Below are 20,108 nucleotides of genomic sequence, written 5' to 3'. Positions count from 1 at the left end.
TCCCTAGTTTAGGGAGAATGATGCAGTTCTGGAGGGCACCAGGAGTGCTTCCAGGAACTGCACTGTGAAACCTTGGTTATAATACCCAGCAGCTTCCTTGTGAGATGTTATTAACCACTATACAAGGTAGAAACGTGACAGTCTGTCTCCAGAAAGGTACTGAAGGGAGTGCATGAAGACACTCATTCAAATGAAAGGTGGTGCCATGCTTCAGGGTGCACCTCTCCTCCTCATGGGCCTGAGAAGCTGAAGACAAAAGCTGTGCCCTGGTCTGAGCCCCCCAGCCTGCTGTGGTCCAGTGCTGTGTATGGGCAGGACCCAGGCTCCAGGAAATGAAGTGTGTGTTTGAAGGATGGTTTGGATTCCTCAGAGAGAGAAGAGGCTTACAATTACTGTTGCTGGCAGAGTAGTATTTCAGAAGTAGTGAAGTGGTCATAACAAACAGGTAGAAAACTCAGATGTGCACAGTTGGCAGCCCTGGAGGAGGCTCAGAACTGTTACACACAAATAACTGGCAGCCACTTTCTCCTGCCTCACCTACACTGGCTCAAAAAAACACTGTTTGCAAATAGTATTAAAAAGCTAAGTTGCAAGGCAAACATATGTAAGAACTTGCTAGATAAGTGTTAATAATTCACAACAAGATACTACCTTTCCATTAATACATTCAATGTGCAAAGAAACAATTGCAAAATATTGCAAAAGGTCTTTGGAATAAACTGGGTAATTTTCAAACATAAGGAATTACTTAGCCTATCAGTATTGTTCATCCAGACTTGCCTTTTACTGATTTTTTGTCTTTCCCCCTCCCCCCCCCAATAAAAAGTATTTCTGATGAGAGTTTAAATTTGTGTACTTAGAACTATATACATAATTTCCTTCCTTTCTGATGACAGTGTTTTTTCCTTTGTCAGCTGAATGGTTCCACCTGGGACAGGAGACAAGTGGGGTGGTGAGGTATCACTACAGGGACAATACATGAACTTGGTTTTATTCTTAATGTAAAGAGTGTCAAACTTACTATAAGCATGATCCAATACCCCAGAAGGCACGGCATGTGCTAATTATAGAGATAAAAGTAGATACTTACATTAATTCACTTTTTATTTACTCTTACTACAGTTTCCCAGTACCTGTTACCCTTTTCTCAAATCAATATTAGGTTTTATTAGATTTCTCAGCTTAGACCACAGCTATGCTAATCTGGGACCCAAGCACAGCCAGTGCAGGACCCCTGCACCACGTCAGCTTCCCAGCTTAGATCAGAGACCTTTACACCACTGTGCAAGCAGACGTGCTCCCCAGACATGGGGAAAACCTGACGCCTGTGGAAAGGGAGGGAGAAAGCCAACGAAGGTCAGCATATCCAGTATTCTTCCTATCACCTACCTCCAGCCAAGAGCTAATAGAAATTATATTAATACACAAATAATCAATACACAGCCTTTTAATTACAAAATAGATCTAGAAATCCTACACAGATTTCTATCTTCCCAATGGCTGTAGCTTTTACTTTCCAGTGTAATGTTTCCCCACTTGTATTCATCCAGAATGCTCTCCAAAGACTATTTGGCTTTGATGATGTTCACATTTCCTATGTACCCTTCTATTCCATCTCAGACTTCTATTGCATCAAACATTACCCATATCACCCCCTAACTGGTCCCATCCACTGCAGCATCTTCAGCTACTGCCTATGTTTGGTCCAGCACATTAGGTCTCTGCTACCAAGTTTTGCATACTGGGAACTTGACTCCTTCTTCCCTCACTCTAGAATAAACTATTCCTAAATATCTGTATTAATAACCTAAGGCTTAAGACTCTCAAAAACTTACAGACAAAATATTTGTTCACTGAGGCCATTAAATATCACAAAGCAGTCTCTGTACAATTCCTAGTGCAACTGCATTTATCTGTTGTCTCTGCTGTAAAATTTCTGGGAGAAAAAAATAAAACACCTCTTGCGTTTATACAACCTTTTGTATAGTGATGTCCTAACACACAAATAGGGTACCAAGACACATGGCAGTGTAAAAATCACCTCTGCTACAGAAGGTCACCAGAAGTGCAGGGATGCCCACATTAATCCTCTGGATTCTGTGCGGATTTTCACGCTGTCGAATGCCCATTTCTGTCCCTCAAGACTCTACAGCAGGGAAGAAGCAACAGATACTCTTATCACTCAGCTTTACCATCTCATCCCTAATTTGGGCATAATTCCAGTTTAAACCAGTTATCTAACAGCTAAATATAATTTCTGTAGGCTGTGTAGTTGCCAGAAATAACTAATGCTGCATCTTCATCTCCCCATTAGGAAAACACCCAGCTGCACTTGCCAAATCCCACCCCACTGCCCTACTCAGTAGGGCCACATGGCCCAGGGACCTACCTTGGGCCATGGGAAGATGCTTCCCATGCTTCTGTGTGCATCAATTAGCCATAAAATCCACAGACTCGTCTGCAGCACTGATTTTTTGAGTCTTATCCCCTCCTGGTACTTCAGTGAGCCACCCCGAGGCAGCTCCTAAGGACTGGGCAATTGACTGCCTCCTGCTTCTGTCCCATTCTTTGGGAAGAAGTCAAAAGATACTCTAAGAAGTATTTAAGCTGTGTATATAGTGAATAAAACATTCTTACAGGGTGGATGTAGCCCCAACCATAGTGCAAGGGGAGGAAGGAGGTAAGGGGAAAAGTTTTTCTGAGTCCCTGCAGCAAAATCTGCTGATGATCCTTTTCCAAGAAGGGTAACTTAATTTCTCCCTCAATGGTCTTGAGCACTTCCTGAACTCCTCTGGTTCAAATAATTCCTAAGAAGAAAAGCAAAACCAGAAAAAGTGTATTTCCAGAGTTAGCCTAATACAAACCATGGGAAAAAAAAATCTTCATCTCCTCTAAATTCAGTATTTTAGACCCTTTTCTATACAGTGATGTTGAGCCAGCTGAACATAAATCACCAATTCCCCACTGAAGTAAAGGCAGAAGTTCTTTCCTCAAGTTCTTTCCAGAGGCAAGCAACCTCAAACTATGTGATCTCACAGCCACTGACACACCTCCTTCTTCTGGAAGATTCTCAATAAAAGTCATCTGGTGGAGTTTGGTAGAGACACCTAATGCCATGTGAAATGAACTCAGCAGTCCTTGGTACAGTGGGATGTGCAACCATGGAGTTGCTGTGCTCTCATGAAAGCAATTATTTCACTGACTCATCACACTGAGCATTCAAACACAGCTGAAGAACCCCAGTTCTACCCACTACAAACTTCACCCATCCTGCTTTACAGTGTCATCTCCAGGAAACCACATCATACAGCTAGGAGATGTTTCCTGACAGAACAAAGACAATAAAACCCTGACTTCTGAGAGAGGGACATTACCAAGAAAGGATACATTTTACCTGATACTTCTTTTCCTGGGCATTGAAACTTTGTATAAGAAAAATAAAGATTTTTATTTTTTTTTTTTTGTAACTTGGACTCCAGATGTATTTAGTTTGTTATGAAATGATTAGCATCTCTCCATGTGGCAGTGCTTCATGGAAGAGAGATGCAGAAACAAAGAATATTTTCCATGCAAAAAATAAAATATCAAATACTATTTCCAAGTTTAGAAAGAACCAATATATGTGTTTACATGTATTTTTTTACAGTCAAAACATCTTGGCATAAATGTTATATAATTCCCCTGAAGTTCATAGCACCTCATCAACTACTTGCAGTTCAGCTCGCCTGGGCAACTACCCCTGTTAGAATGTATGGTAATGTAGAGATAAAATTCATAAGTTTCCTCCTCAGGAATTCAGTTCCAGGCTTCATTAAGGCTTGCTAAGAAAACCAGAGTATTTCATCAATGCACAAAATAATCTTGGCTAATAAACCCCATCAACTCAATCACTTATGCCAAAATATATACAGTACATTGGGCACATCACAACGGCTATCCCAGTTCCATCTCCATCAATGCTCAGTGGTCACCAGATCTGTTCAGCTTTCCCATCCCTTCCTACTTGAATCTTTCCTCCCCTCTGTAGCAGGGTTTCTCAGTGTCTCTGCTTGCAAAGGCTGGAGGATAAAATAAAGAAAATAACCAAAAACATGATCTTTGGATGTCACAGGAGGCCCCATTAAACTCCCCATATGCAGTTTTTTCTTTGCTCTCCATAACACCGCAGGTGCTTCTGCTGCACCCTCAAGCTCAGAAGAAGACCCCTGGCCTTGCTCCTCTGGGCCTTTATCTCTGGCTCCAAGGAACATGCAAAGCAAACTGTCCTTTGCTTTTCCTATTCCAGCCTCCCCTAGCCTTGGATTTTCTCTCAAGAGGGGTCAGCAAGCAGAAGCCTCTGTAGCCCCCCTGCTATCTATCTTTTACAGGAGTCTTCCACACCCTCCTTGGGAACATCCCAACTAATTGTTCCCTTTTAGCTTTGCTTTGCTTTGCCCCAGATGCTGCCAACTGTATTTCTACTTTCCCCTTGGCTTCCCCTCCATCTGAGTCAGATCCAATACAAGAAGAGCTCCTGCTCTCCTACAGATTCTTTGGTCCTATTTTACTTAAAGGGGCCAGTCACCCTCTAGCATAGCGATATAGTTATTAAATGTGAAGGAGTATATTTCCAAAACTGTAAGAAAGCCAGAAATAAATAATTCACTGCAGGAATATTATTCTTTTCAACTGCAATTCAAGTGACATCTTAAGCCTACCATCTTCAGCTCCAAAAAAATTTATATGGCTAAATCTCACACCAAAGTGGAAATAGCCTGGCCTTGGTCCAAAAGAAGGGTCTTCATGAGCACTTAGCAAAGGTGTTCTCCCACCTGCGACAATAAGAGACTGTGCAGCCACCAGAGCTGTAATATATGGCCATACCACATCACACATCTCTGTTTCCGAGGTTAAGCAGCTCCAGAATCACAGATTCATTTAGGTTGAAAAAGACCCTTAGGTCCAACCACTAACCTAGCACTGTCAAGTCCACCACTAAATCATGCCCCTAACTATCACATCTACTTGTCTTTAAATACCTCCAGGGAAGGGTGGCTCTACCACTTCCCTGGGCGGCCTGTTCCAGTGCCTTCAGAAAAGGAAAATTTCCCCTTCAACCTGCCAAGCAAAGAGCACCCAATCTGTTCTCTACACCAGACAACCAGATTCAGAAGACACCATGTAAAAGCAGGTGTTTGTGGAGAATGGGGAATATGGATCACAAGGTATCAACCCCCTCCTCCTGCAGTGGCACCTCACTGGCTCTGCTGGGGCTGCAGCCATCAGCAGCCTTTGGCATACAGGAAGCAAGACAATATCCAGCTTCCAGCCAGCTTGTCAGAGAGATTCCCAAACAACCAAGGCCTCAAATGCAGTATCTAAACATCAGGGAGCTTTATTTTCAGAAGATTCCCAGAGAGGAAACTGCTTGAAAAATGCAGCTCTGTATTACAGCTCCCTGAGTGTCTCCTACAAGCCAGCTATCATGGGGACAGAAGGAGTTGCCAAAGAACAGCAGGTCTTCTTTTTTTAATTCTTGTGCTTATGCCAGATCCCACAGTCTATGGCAATCACAATTTCAATTTACCATCAGAGTATCTATTTATTTAATCAAGTGGCATTCAGCTTAAAGTTCACACATTTGGAATTAAACAATGCACTGATACAGTCTCAAAACATGTTTCTAAAAAACCAAGCAGATATGCTGTTACAAGCTGAAAATCATAAATTATAAGAGAAGGCAAATATAATATAGCAAGTTGTACTAAAGCACACAGCAACCACCATAAAGCAAACACAAACTACCATGAGGAGTATTTACAGAGACAACTTGGAAGTGTTTCTGAAATGAGAAACTGCTCAAGAAGACATGAGCCCTCTTTACTGCTAATAAATGGTATTCAGCTGTGTGAAAGACTTCATCATTATAGACAATTTCTTCTGGGAAGGAAGAAGAAAGGAAGGAGGCTCTAATTGATCTAGCAGAAAGTAGGGATATGAGAGATCTAGAATAAAATTTCAAAATCTAACACTCTAGGAGCTTGAAATTCATCTTCAAAAGCGAGTCAGGGCTTCAGAAAATCTCATTGCTAGATACAACAGTGAGAAATATTCACAGAGTGCAAGACACCATGGCAGCCATTTAGGACCACACACCTCTGGTCCAACACCAACCTCTCATCTTACCAAGCTGCACCAGAGTTGGGAGCTTCTCTGAGGGCCAGGTGGCTCATCAGGCACAGAACGAAGCATGGAGCAGCCCCAGGACAGCACCTCAGGTGCAGCACTCCCGGCTGGAAACCAGAACATCACACAGCCAGTGAGATGGGACAGGGATGTGCAAGCAGGAGTCAAAGCTCTCCTTTTCCCAGCAGTGGTGGCACTTCAGTGGCAATCCTGTTTTCCAGCGCTAGTGATGGTTTATTTCACTACTAATTTCTTATGCTGTTTCCGTCTTCTCCACTTCCTTATCTCTTTTTATTTGACCTACACAGCTGTAATCCAGTCACCTGTCTTCTCTTTTTACTTTCTTGTCCAAAAGTAATTATCAGGACTGCAAAAGGCTATGAGTCCAAGTCATCAAGCCTTCTTTTCACTGTGAGTGAGATCCTTCTGGCAGCCCAATTTCACACTTGATGCTGGAGGCAACACCTGCTTGGCAAAACCTCTGCCAGCTAATTGTAGACTTGCAAAATTTGTTTCTCAAGAGCAAGGTGAAGAGATGCAGGAAATAAGATGTTGACCAACATACTCCAGAAGCTCAAAAAAACTCACTACTGCATTTTAAACAGCAGCAAATTATGCCTTGTGCTCCTTTTAAATAGCAGAGTGGAAGCATTTAGTTCAGCAAGCCAATTTGGTACCAGCTTTTTCTGGGCAGTGTGGCCCCATTTGCCTATTGCAGTTTAGTTTAGCTTTTACTTATCCCAGTTACATAACTGTGCCCTTAAGCTCCTAAGTTGCAAGGTCAGGATCAGGTTAAACTGTTGCTGTGTAAGACAATATAGGCAAAGCCTGAACTCTCCTATTGCCACACTTATTTTTCTGTATATCTGGTTGAATTCCCTACTCAAAGCTCAGCAGGAGATTTCCTTTCCTTCTTGCGCAACTCTTCATTTTTTCCCCTCCTTCTTCCATTTCTGTCACAGATTATTTTAACTTTTACAATACTCTCAGGAAGATGACAAAAAATAGAAAAGCTAAACGGACAGAAATATTTTATACCATTATTTTAATACAGGCCAGTGCCTGTAAGAAGAGGTGGTTTAGGCAGCACATCATATGGCCTGTCGTGAGCACACTGAACTGCCATGAAACGGGACAGGAAAAGACAATGGTGTTTTGCCAAATGTTCTATATTTTTAAACCTAAAGTTAAATAACCCACAAAAGCAAACTGAACTCAACTTCAGAGCAGGCTTGTTTCCATGGAAGGTTGTCCTAAAGGTAAACACCTTACAAGCCCTGGGCTGCTTATTGCTGGACTATGCAGACAGGCTTGGTTAAATGAAGAAAAACCTACCTGGCAAGTAGTTACTAAAACTTCCCTGCCAACCCTGGGCAACCAAGCTGGTGAAGGGACTCGAACACAGATCCTATGAGGAGAGGCTGAGGGAGCTGGGGCTGTTCAGCCTGAAGAAGAGGAGGCTCAGGGGAGACCTCATTGCTCTCTACAACTACCTGAAAGGAGGATGGAGCCAGGCGGGGGTTGGTCTCTTTTCCCAGGCAACTCTCAGTAAGACAAGAGGGCATGGTCTTAAATTGTGCCGGGGGAAGTTCAGATTGGATATTAGAAAGAATTTTTTCATGGAAAGGGTGATCAGACATTGGAACGGGCTGCCTGGGGAGGTGGTGGACTCTTCGTCCCTGGAGACATTTAAAAAGCGACTCGATATGGCACTCAGTGCCATAGTCTAGTGACTGTGGCGGTAGTTGATCAAGGGTTGGACTCGATGATCTCTGAGGTCCCTTCCAATCCAGCCTATTCTATGATTCTATGATTCTATGAAATCTTTCAAGTTCTACTACAGCACAGTCTAACTGTCTCTGCAAAACTCTTGTATTTAAGAAGGGTTTGTTTAGGGCTTTTTCAAAATTTTAGTGATATCTTTAAAACAATCACCTTGGCTTTCTCTGCATTTCTGAAACACCAGAGCAGTAGCACAGCAACAACTTTGGAAAACGATGCAATGAAAGAAATCACTTCTGCTTGTTTCAGCCTTGATAGTGGAGAGCATCACACTTCCAGCAGGAACTCATCAACTTACTCTCAAAAGTTATATTGTAGCATAGGGAAGAGGTAGGAGGTTTCATTCCGCTATAGAAAGAAATGATACTCAAAGAGTCACAGAATCACAGGAAAAAAATGTGTTAGAAGGAACCTCTGGAGGTCATCTGGTCCAATCTCCTGCTCAAAGTAGGAAGCTTAAAAATTTGATTGGGTTCCTTGGGGGTCTGCCCTGTCAAGGGTTGAAAATTTCCATGGACAGAGATTCCAGAGACTCTCTGGGCAACCCATTTCAATACTTAATCATTCCTGTGAATGGCTGTGGGTTTTTTCCTTAGATCTAGCAAAAAATTCTCTTGCTACAGCTTCTGACTGTCACTGTGCAACTGAGAACACCCAGGTCCATCTTCTCCTTAGCAATACCCACCTGGGTAAGTAAACGTGGATATAGAACACACACACATGCACACACACATACACCCTTATTCTTCTCCAAGCTGAAACAAAACTCAGCCTTTCCTTGTGCGTTAAGTGTTCTCATCCCATCTTAACTATCTTGATGGCCCTTCACTTCACTTGCTCCAGCATGTCAGCATCTCCCTTGGACAAGGTATGGACTCACAAGGGCTAAGTCACTTCCCCTGCCCTGCCAGTTACCTTTTTCCTCATACCACCCAGTATGCAAGCATCCTGTCCTCCACATTATGTACCTTCCACCACTGACTAACTTGTCTACTTGCTTTTCCCTGGATCCACGTGGGACAGTCTAATTTAGCTGTATTTGGGCCAAGAAACAGGTGGAAAACAGGTGGAAAGCTCTGTTACATAGTTCAAGAAATAAAAGTATGCTCATCTGTTAATTCACTCTGCCTCTGTTGAGGAGAGGCTTATGAAACAGAAAGGTCTTTACCTGACCCTTTATGGAGCATGGAAAATGGTATTTGCTCAGGTCTCAGAGAAAAGGGGCAAGAAGCATTTTGGACAGTGCACCAGAGATTTTTCAAATATGCAAACCTACCAATATAAATTTTACAATTATTCTCCTAAGAATTTGCTCTAAAACTCTCCATGCAGGTTGACAGGTTGACTGCTATTACATCACATGCCTTCAGTGCCTACAGAATTAAGGAACATTATCCCTTAAAAATAAGTAAAACTTCTAATTGCAATTATCTAAGGAATTTAGCCACAAAATTCTCCCAGCTGGCTGCAGTTTGATGGTGAAGTCCACTTTGTATATTGCTTGCAATTATGCTGTTCCTTTCTAAAGACATATGAGATGTCCCTGTGGCATGCTACTACAAGAGCTGTCACTAGATGCAGTGACACAAACATATGCTTGAGAAGCAGTAGTGAAGCAGTGAGCAAAAGGCACACCATATTTTGTCAGCAGGAGTGTTATGAAATAGCCACAAGAAAACACAACCATATTTTTCTAATTAAGGGTAGAGTAGATAAGGTCTTGCTTTGGAGCATGAAAATACATTCTATCCCAGTCTCTCTTTCCCCACCACCCCTTTCAAATCACAGCCTGCCCTGTCATCCACATTAAATTAACACCAAACATAGTTGACTTCCAAGCAGGATGTTACGAAGATTTAGCCTTCCTGTGTACACACATACACTTACAACAAAAATTAGGGTAATGAGACTGAAATGAAAATATTGCCCAGAATCCTTTTAAATTCAAGAGCAGCAAAAAGAGAAGACTGTTTTCTCTATGATTTAAGAAGGATAGATATGATATATACAACCAAAACAACAAAATTTGAGAAGTTATAGCAGATGTGTTAATCCACATTCCTAAACTTCAAATTCTCCCATTTCACACAAGTGTCAGCTTGTCCCAGAGCTTGACAGAACTGTATGAAGAAACAATTGCATATCTTCTAAAAACAGAAGATGGTGAGATCTCCTGGACAGTTTGTCCAAAGACTCCATTGTGCCTAAAGTCTAATGGGAATACAGTTCCAAAAGGTTTATTCAATAAATTAAAAGAAATACCTCCTACGGGAAGCAAAAGACATAACAGAATGAAAAACATTTCCTGTAGGAGGAATATTTTTAGATGTTGAGAGAGAGGCATATGAAAACTTAACAGAGCTCTGCCAACTGGTTTCTCACCACATTACTCTCAGTAGGGTGCAACTCAACTGAAATTACCCTTTCGAGAAAAAAGGAAAAGACAGTGCTCTAAAAACATCTTGCTGTATTACACCAGTGGCAGAAAACAAAGGGATAAAGCAAATAAAACCTGTAAATAGCAAAGGAAAATTTGTATGAGTCTTCCCCTTCCAAAATCAGTTCTGGATGTTCAGTGGAGGTACTGTCCCTTCACTGAAGATCAAAGCCAAGAAGCCAGTCCTATAGAGAAGCCTGACTCTGAGGCACTGCAAATGTAATCTTAATCACACTATAAAAAAAAATTAACATTTTATTTTTTAGCAAAGTCTGTATCATACTCTGTACATTGCTGAAAATATTTTGTCCATTTATGAGGCAAACCCTTTATGAAAACAAAAAAGATTCATTAACATTTGACTTGGCTGATCCAAATAACAAGCTACAGCTACAGTAAAGGAGCACTTTTTTTGTAGGAACATCAGGTGATGAAAGCAAGAAAAAGACATTCTCTTCCTTTTTAATGTTCAGTGTGGAGGATAACTGAAGATATACATAACAAGGACAACTAGAAATTGATAAATGACAAGCTCAACCTGAAAAGTTTTGGGTGCATGGAACAGGAACCCACCTCATAAATGAAGAGGGGAGACAAGAGAAAAGCAGGATCTACCAGTGTCCCAACAGCTTCTCAGCACCCATAATGAAAGTTCCTGCATGGGACTGAGCACTCCTCTGCATGCTTGCTAAGTGCAATGCTCAAAAATCTTTTTTTTATTTATTTTTTTATTTTTTTTTAGCCTATGTCAAGAGTCCTCATGGAGAAATACTGTAAATCAGAAGGTCTCAGAAGCTCTTTGCTTTGAGAGGACACTGACAGAGCAAATAAGAAGATCCAGAACAGACAGTTGTAGTTTCACAACTTGGGAGGCCGATGCAAGCTGTTCTCGTGGCCAAAACTGTGAGGATGATGAGCCAGGGATTAGAGTTTTAGGGTGGGAAACTGGTGTTTGTATTTACAGGCCAGAGACACAGTACCTAACCTACTTAGCTCCAGAAACATGAACATGTGGTACCAAACATCTGGTTCTACTATGACAATGTGGTGAGCATCAAGCACTGGAACCTCATCAAATCCTTCAAAACCACTCTTAACTCTCCCAGGGACTGATAACTCCTTGCTGAAAACTGGGGTGAAACAGACACATAACTTGAAATAGCCAGTCTGTACACATCTAGGAAAAACTGAAACTCAACCAGAAAGTCACGCATACATTTCCATTTAAACGTATTATTGCTATGTGATAAGAATAGAAGAAAAATTATAAAAATTACTTTAAACAAACACAGTTTAAAAATATACACCAAAAAAAAAGACACAAAAGTTTTAAAGAGAGGTGAAAGAAGTGAAATTCCTAGGACTAAATGATAACTAAATGCTTTGCTTCCTGCCTGATACTCTCCTTTAACTAGTAGTATTTACCCACTAAAAGTAAAGGGGACACTTCAGTACTCTGTCAGGTTGAAGTCTGAGAGCTCAATACCTTGTAAAATTGGATGATGAGTAACAAAGTCCAAACTCTATTGAAGTCTGAAACTTGCCCTTACCTCCATATTGCTCCCTTTCCAATTTCCTTAAGCCTCTTCCACCATCCAAACATCTGCTCCAGTTCGGAAACAGTGTAACCCACAATGTACAGATGCTATTTTTTAATACATCAGCTTAATTCCAGTGGTCCTTACATTCTTAAACACCATGCCACATAGACAGAAAACCAACTACAAACAGCATTACATCATGTTTAGTGAGACTAAGACAGTGTTGCCACTATAAACTTCATTTCAATTGCTTTTTTACATTAAGATTTCAACTCTGCATTTCCAAAACAGTTCTGATATAGTTACTACTATACCAACATGAGTGTTCACCCCAATTGCTCAGAACTCATGGCTGGCTTCCATTACGATACTTACATCTGGAAGGAAAAAAAAAAAATGCACTTATTATCTATATGCTTATACAGCCACAAAACCACAGAAAAATGACTCTTAAAAAGTTCCCCACCTGCAAATTATCCTAGCTGGAGTTCATGTCATACAAGAGAGTCTGCAAAGCTAAATGTGCCACAACTCCACCAAGTAGTCAAGACAAAAGTCTGGGTTGTTGATACTTTAGAAATTTTGAATATATTTACTTATTTTCAATGGCATTCCTCTTTATAAGAGACCCACAACATTTCTGCCCAACAAAGATTGCAAACATAGAATTCCTACAGCACTGGAAGGGACAGAGTTAGGCTGAAACTAATCTGTCCATCTAGTGTTGTAGGGTGCTGTATGGAGGAAAATAAAGCAGAACAGTTTAGTGGTAAACATCAACACACCAAGTTTTTTACTTTAAAAAATTTAAACCTTCAAAAATATGATTCTTATGTATCCCAATTGTAGAGAAACAAGATAAACCAGGTGCCTCGAGTTCCCAAAGAGTGGGTGTGAGTCCACCTGTGCCTGGTTAGGGCAGGCCCCCTATTACCAGGGGGCCAATAAAGGTGGGACACACACCCACAGAGAGAAGCTCACTCTGGTGTGAGGCATGGAGAGGCCAGCAGCTCATCGAGCCTGAGGACCGAGAAAGGCTCTTCCTGCTACACCCAATTAAAACTCCCCTATCAAAGGCAAAAACTTAATTTTGAGGATGAAAGGGTGTCCTTTTTTTTTAAAGTCTTGAGGAGGATCAGAAAAACAAGGTGACAAAAAGCCATTTAAACACACTAGATCTCCATTTAGTTCTCTGGACAGTAGTTGGCGCTCCACACATGAATTTTTTTGACCTGTCTTCCACCATTATACAGGAAAATGTCTGGATGAGATATCAAAGTGCTTAAGGACATCAGAAACTGATCTCACACTTCAGCTATATATCACTCAGAGATTACTATGGGGGGGGAAAAAAAAAACCCAAACAAAAAAGCCAGATAGTGTTGATGGTAATTTAATCCATTCCCTGTGATTTCTTCCCTAATTTTCCAGCAAATGGAGAAACAATTTTAGAGCATCTCATCATTAACAAGCATCTCAGTAAACACAGGTAAATGCAGAAGTAATAAAGTCAAGCCCACGAGCACAGTGAAGACAAAGCCTTTAAGACAATGGCAACCAGAGAGCAGTAAATATGACATTGCCATGAGAGATGAAGTGCTGGGGAGGGACTCCATTAAAATAGCTGCATGTATTGTGTTGAATTCCTAATGAAGAGGAGAAAAGGGGAAAACTGCCTTCTTTCTCCCCACTCTGGGAGTAACCCACAAGTTTCAGAATATGCATCACTCATTGTTCATGAGTTGAAGAGAGGAAGGAAAAAGAAACAAAAGCTCTTCGTCCTCCATGTTAACAATGAACAGGTTCTGCTCTGGTGAACTTGATGAGGTAATCAGTCCTTTCTTTCTTCAGAACGACTTGTCCCACTAAACTCAAAGCAAAATACTCATTTGAAGCACCCAAAGATATCTATCTATATGGGAATATGGCCTCTGGGTTTGCCCACTTTTTAAGAATTTTGCTTTGCTCTTGTTCTCTAAAAGTCTTTTTCATGTATGTCCTACCATCCGCATGGTTTCGAAGCAAGCACTGGCTGGAAAAAAAAAATTTAAAAAAAATTAAAAAAAAATTTTAAAAATTAAAAAAAAAATGTTGAAAGAAGTAAGATAGGCACTCAGAGCAACGTGGAAAAATGAGGTTAAAATTAACATAAAAAAAAAAAAGCAGTGGTATTCAATGAAACTTTGGCAAGCAGGGACACATAGAAAGAGGGAATGTGAGACTGCCTTCCCAGTGGATTTAAACACTAAAAGTACCAAGCAAGTGAATTCACAGAAGCTGACGTCCCAAGGCAACTATTAGCTGAAAGTGGTGTTGTGAGCATTCACTGCTTCTGACAGCCATGCCCCAAATTATCACTCCATATGTCTCAAAGTTACAAAACAACTTGGCTAAACTCATGCTGTTGTGATACTGCAGATGAGTACCTCCAGCATCCTTGCAGCTAACCACAGCTTGGCTGGCCAGCAGCTCAGGAAACACCAAGGATTACTCCTGGCTTCTCCTCCAAAACCTGGTGAGGAACAGGGGCGGCCTTCACTCCAGCACCACGGGCAGCCCCTCGCCCCCCTGCACTTGACAGGAAGCCTTCCTGGGGGGAGCAGGAAGGTTGATTGCAGGCTGTACCAGGAGGAAGAAGCAAGGAAGAGCTGAGACAACAGCTCACAAGACCCCTGTGGTGCTGAGGAGCGAGTTACAAACCCATGAAGGATATCGAGGTCCTGGAGCGGGTCCAAAGGAGGGCAACCAGGCTGGTGAAGGGACTCGAGCACAGACCCTATGAGGAGAGGCTGAGGGAGCTGGGGCTGTTCAGCCTAAAGAAGAGGCGGCTCAGGGTAGACCTCATCACTCTCTACAACTCCCTGAAAGGAGGGTGTAGCCAGGGGGGGGTTGGTCTCTTTTGCCAGACCACTTTCAACAAGACAAGAGAGCATGGTCTCAAGTTGTGCCAGGGGAAGTTTAGGTTAGATATTAGAAAGAATTTCTTTACTGAGAGGGTGATCAGGCATTGGAATGGGCTGCCCAGGGAAGTAGTGGATTCTCCGTCTCTGGAGATATTTAAAAAGAGACTGGATGTGGCACTCAGTGCCATGGTCTAGCAACCGCAACGGTGGTTCAAGGGTTGGACTCGATGATCTCTGAGGTCCCTTCCAACCCAGCCAATTCTATGATGATGCATCCTGCTTCCCATAGGCCAGGCACATAAGAGGGAAAGCTGCAGATGTTAGGCTACAAAAAACTTCTTCCCCACAAAAGGATACTTAGCTGGAGATGTGTTAAATTAGTAACACATGGAAGCAAAATAATCAGGCCATATAAATGTAAGTATGTAGATTTGGTTTACCATAATAAAGAGGATACCCAGATACATTCACAGATTTGCCATATTCATTATACACATGCTGCAGCTTTCCCATTGCTGTTCATAGAACAGAAAAATATGCAGAAGAATTAGCACTAACTGAGACTTCAGACAGACCTGTTCATTTTGAGCTATTTCAGACTTTTCATGGCAAACATATTCCAGTCAGTCACTGTAAAACACTTGCATCCTTAACATGTACAGGACTACTCACATACTTAAGGATAAATGTATGACCAAACATTGGCAGATTCAAGGCATTAATATACCTCTTCATATTTTTACCACCTTTTTCCATTATATTTATTTTACTCAGAGTCATTTGACCTTATGAAACACTTAATGACAGCATAATAGTCAGAGAAGACTTAATTTTGTAAGCAAAAGTTACTTCAAGGAAAATGGCTTTAAAGGACAGCTGAGATCTGATGAGAACTGAGGATGAAAGTTGTTTTCCCGTGTTAAAAATCCCCCTCACCTTTGCCCCATTGAAACCACTGGTGATGTTGTCACTGATGTCCACAGACCCAGGAACCCAGAATTTTTTATTTAAGCAGCCTATACATGAGCATATATCAGAAAGTGGAAAGAATGCTTGTCAGCGAAGTAAAGTTCTACTAAGAATAATCTTTACAACTGTCAAATATTCTTTATTCAAATTAAAATATTCTTGTGAATAATCTTGTGACTATTCAGCATGAACCAGATCACCTAGGAGTTAGAGACACCTTTGTCACATGATGATTCACATCCAAAAATCTATGGATCCAAAAACGTAGACTTAACACCTTTATTTGTGTAGAGCCTTCAGACTTGACCTGCTATGAAACTGGAAATCCCCTGTGCATTCTGGCATTTCATTAAAAATAATTTATGAATGTCTGTGTGAAGGCTGCTGTACCCTTCCCATCACTGGGCCAGTAGATAGGGTTGCAGTATAAAATCCTGAAGTCAAAGGACTACAATTAGAATAAAGGTAAACCAAACACTCCGTCCTTCTCCTGACCTCCTTTCAAAGCTATTACAGACACCTTGGCCTCCTGCACAGAAATCACAGATCAGATGCTAAGGGAGCACTTGCTGCAGGCTTTAAAATCTGAAACCAGAGGGACAGATGCTCCCAGCCCTGCAGCCCCGAGGCACCAGGCTGCCCCAGGGCAGGACTCACAAATCTCACACCAGCACCTGCTGCAAACTCCATCTTCACCACCTCCCTCTAGACCCCACCACACAGATCCAGCTTGGGATGGGTGAAGAAGGTTCTGCTCAGAAGTTATGATTTTGGGAGGGTTGTGAAGAGAAAATCTCCACGGTATTTTTACTTCTCTTTACTGCTTTAGAGATTAAGAAGAAAATAATTCCCACATATAGCTCCTAAAATACTATTTTTAGTGGATAATTATGCTGCTTGCACAGTGGATTTTAGAGAAACATTTTCCAAAAAAAAAGTGCAGTTATACTGAATAAATTGGAATGAAGGTTAAAAAGCCATGTTCTGTAATGAGTATCTCTATTCCTGAGCTAATAGGATGAAAATTTTAAATACTTAGACCAAAACCTTCCATGCCCATTGTTGACCTGCAGTCATCTATTCAATTGTCTTCTACAGCTCAGTAGAATCATATTTCATTTTTCAAGGTGAAAAAACCTAAACTAAGGATTTCCTATTGGGAATGCAATAATCTGGATAACAGGACCTGTTAATTTACAATATCATAAATAGTTATTTGCTTTTCACCCCATAAAATGTGGGGTTTTTTTATCTCTCAAGCACACTTGTTTTGCCACAGCTAGGGTGAACCCCCAGAGACAGAGCATCCTTCACTTCCCAAAATCTGAACAAGCCTTTTTCCAACAAAGAATAAATAGGAAACAAATAACTACATCATTTGTGAACAATGCTATTTCATGATAAATCCAAAATGAATGACCCTTAGCATGCACACCTGTGGTAAGAGATAGAACGTGCTCAAAATTATGTATGTGCAAACTGTAAGTGGGTAAGCAGCCAACTCACCACTACTAAAGGTCATCTAAAGGTCATTACCTGCTATCTTACTGGACGTGATTTTTGATGTGATTTTGACATTGCTACTCCCACAAAGTTATTTGAAACCGTAACTTTTTAATGTCCTTAAAATTCAAGAATCAAGATGAAATATTGCCAAGAGTAACTTCCAGGGGAAAAAAAAAAAAAAAAAAAAAAAGCTTAATAATAATTCATTTTTGAAAGCTGATAAAAATCTTCTCTGCCTCCTTCAACATTAGCCAGCATCAGTGATGCCCAAAGTCACCACCCAGGTGCTGACACTCAGTATCTGGCATCTGTCTGTCCCAGTCAGTAGATGTTGACAGCTTTTATACCCCAAGTTAACAGGAGGATGAGGGGGCTCGTTTAGAGGTGAGAGGCAGTCTGCCTTTGACCATAAAAACGAGTTTTGGTAATCTTGTGTCATTACAGTGCCTAGTTTGGCTTTGGATTCCAGATTGCTACGTAACAATTTTCAAGGACTCCTCCATCCCCCTGAAAGAATGAGTCTGGGTTGTTTTTTTTTTTCCTAGATCTAATTAGTAATTACTTTTTACAATAAATACGTCTTAAAAAGAAAGTGAAATAAAAGGAAAACACTGCCTTCCAACCCCAACCCAAACACTCCGGGAGGCACATCTAAACAGTAAAGAAGCAAACCTCATGGCTACATCACTTCAAACAAAAACTTTCCTCATCTCCTGCTACAAAGGGCTGTGCAGAACCAACTCACCAAGCAATCGCAATCAAGAAACAATACCAGATTCTTGGAATACGTCCGTCCACATGGTATGATATCTGCAGCCCAAGATCGACCAAATCCAAGTTAAACGAATAAATATTTGCATTTGCAAAGTAGGATTTGTCTTGGAATACGATCTCCCCTCATGTGGTTTTGACACATGTGCGTTGTCAAATAAATCACAGCTCGCTGGGTGTGCACATTAAAAATAATTTGTCTATCTTGTTAGAAACCATCGCATAGCTGAGTTTACGATGTGTGAAAACAGGAGGGGAAAGTTTTACATGCCTGGGACAACTAGATGGAGCATGTCGAGGGAACGTCAAACGCCACCGCCCACCCCGCCAACACCGCGGATCCCCGCGCCCGGCGCGAACACCCTCGTCCGTTTCCCACGGTGGCCTCGAAAGCACCGCAGACACAGCCCGAGGGATGCCCGGCTCTCCCTCGCACCCACCACCGAGGGGGAAAGGAGGAGGAGGAGGTGGCTTCACAGGGCCGCCCCGTCTCTGCCACCGACAGCTACGGGGCTCCCAGGGGCCTCTTCATCCCGTCTACGGGAGCTAAGGGGATCCGAAGTGCCGCCTCATCCCGGCCACCGGCAGCTACGGAACTCCCAGGGGCTGCCCCGCCGGGTGTCGACGGCGTGGGCCGGGGGCGAAGGCGGCCCGGCGGGGGCCCGTCCCCCGGGGGCGGGCGGGCCTACCTCGGATTTCCACACGACGTAGGCGGCGGGGCGAGGCCCGGGCGGCGAGGGCTGCCCCTTCCTCTGCTGCAGCCAGCGCCGGGGCGAGGAGAAGATGCTGTTGGCGGGGCCGGCGGGGCCGCTCAGCGCCGAGGCCGAGGGGCTGCGCGCCAGGAAGGGCAGCTCCCAGCCGGGGCTCCGCTTCCCGCGGGGGCTCTCTTCGTCGAAGACGGCGCTGCCCGGCGGCGACCGCTCCAGCGGGGTGCTAGGGGTGGAGAAAGAGGCGCCGTAGGGAGTTGGGGCGCCCCGAGGGTAGCGGCGCTCCCCCAGGGGGCTGCCAGCGGCCCGCGCCCGGGGCGCCCGGCTGCCGTCCTCCCGTCCTCCGCCGATGATGGCGGGGTCCAGGCTACGCGTCTGGCGGAGCCTCCGTTTGGAGAGGCTCTTGGCGGCGGCAGGGGAGGAGCAGGAGAAGACGCTGCTCAACAGGCTCTGCGCCGACATCGCGGCGGCCGCTGTCCGGGCACGGCGGGGGCGGCCGGGGGTCCTGGTCTCCTGCTTCCTCTGCCTCCGGCCCCCTCCGCGGAGGGACTGAACGAGGGGGCTCTCGGGGAGCGCCCCGCACCGGGGCTCAGCCCCCGGCAGCGCGGCCCGACGGCAGCACCGAGGGACTCATGGCGGCGTCCGCTGCTGGGGCTGCTCCGGGGCTGCCGCTGCCGCGGTCACTTTGCTGGGAGAGAAGGAGGAAAAAAAAAAAAAAAAAGTTACGAGAGAAAAGGGGAGGGAAGGAGGCAGCAGCGGAGCTTTTATCTCGGCTCGCCGCAGCCTACCAGAGTCACTCCCCTCCCGGCTGCGATGCGCACGGGAGCAGCTCGCCGCACTCCCCCTCAGCCCCCACCCCACCCCTCCCCCAGCCCTCCACCCTGTCGGGTGCCCAAAGCTGGGAGAGTCCGACCTCATGCCGCTCGCAGCCCTGTGCCACCGTGGGCGCCCACGTCGGGGTCGCGGCATCCGGCAGCCCCTTCGGGCTCAGCGGGCACCGGGACCGCGGCTGCCGGGCACTGTCCCGGTTGGCCCCGACGGGGCGCTGCGGCCGCGCTGGCACCGCGTGGTTGCGTTTTGGGGAGGGGTCGAGTAGCCAGGGACAGTTGTTTTTCGGAGCGATCGTTCCGGAGGCACAGCCGGGGGAAGCACTGCCGAGTCCAGCAGCGCATCGCCCTCCCGCCGGCGGCCGCTGGAAAAACTTGAAAATATAGGCGGGGTGATCGGGGTGTACAGCACACGTCTGTAGCGCTACCGGGACCAGGTCTTCAGTGGAGCTCGATCAGCAATTCTGTTCTCGCCAAGCTTCTCTCTCCATCCTGGGCCA

The 20,108-nt window shown here is 43.9% G+C and overlaps 2 protein-coding genes across 2 annotated transcripts in view; both read right to left on the bottom strand.

Annotated features, from left to right (window-relative positions):
* ARHGAP6 (Rho GTPase activating protein 6) overlaps positions 1-19,009 on the bottom strand; it is a 328,240-nt gene extending 309,231 nt beyond the window's left edge. Inside the window, exon 1 of the mRNA XM_030451749.1 lies at positions 18,764-19,009. The gene's annotated coding sequence lies outside the window, so the exon portion shown is untranslated. The remainder of the gene's footprint in view (positions 1-18,763) is intronic.
* On the bottom strand, positions 18,644-19,243 carry LOC115598845 (rho GTPase-activating protein 6-like). The gene has a single exon (XM_030457123.1). It carries the CDS (start codon positions 19,241-19,243, stop codon positions 18,644-18,646), a length of 600 nt encoding a protein of 199 aa, XP_030312983.1.
* Between the last annotated feature and the right edge of the window lie 865 nt (positions 19,244-20,108).

The sequence above is a fragment of the Calypte anna genome, chromosome 1, assembly GCF_003957555.1.
Source record: "Calypte anna isolate BGI_N300 chromosome 1, bCalAnn1_v1.p, whole genome shotgun sequence".
Lineage (NCBI taxonomy): Eukaryota > Metazoa > Chordata > Aves > Apodiformes > Trochilidae > Calypte > Calypte anna.
Note: the sequence above shows the minus strand (reverse complement) of the source record. Positions and strands in the feature narration are given on the sequence as shown.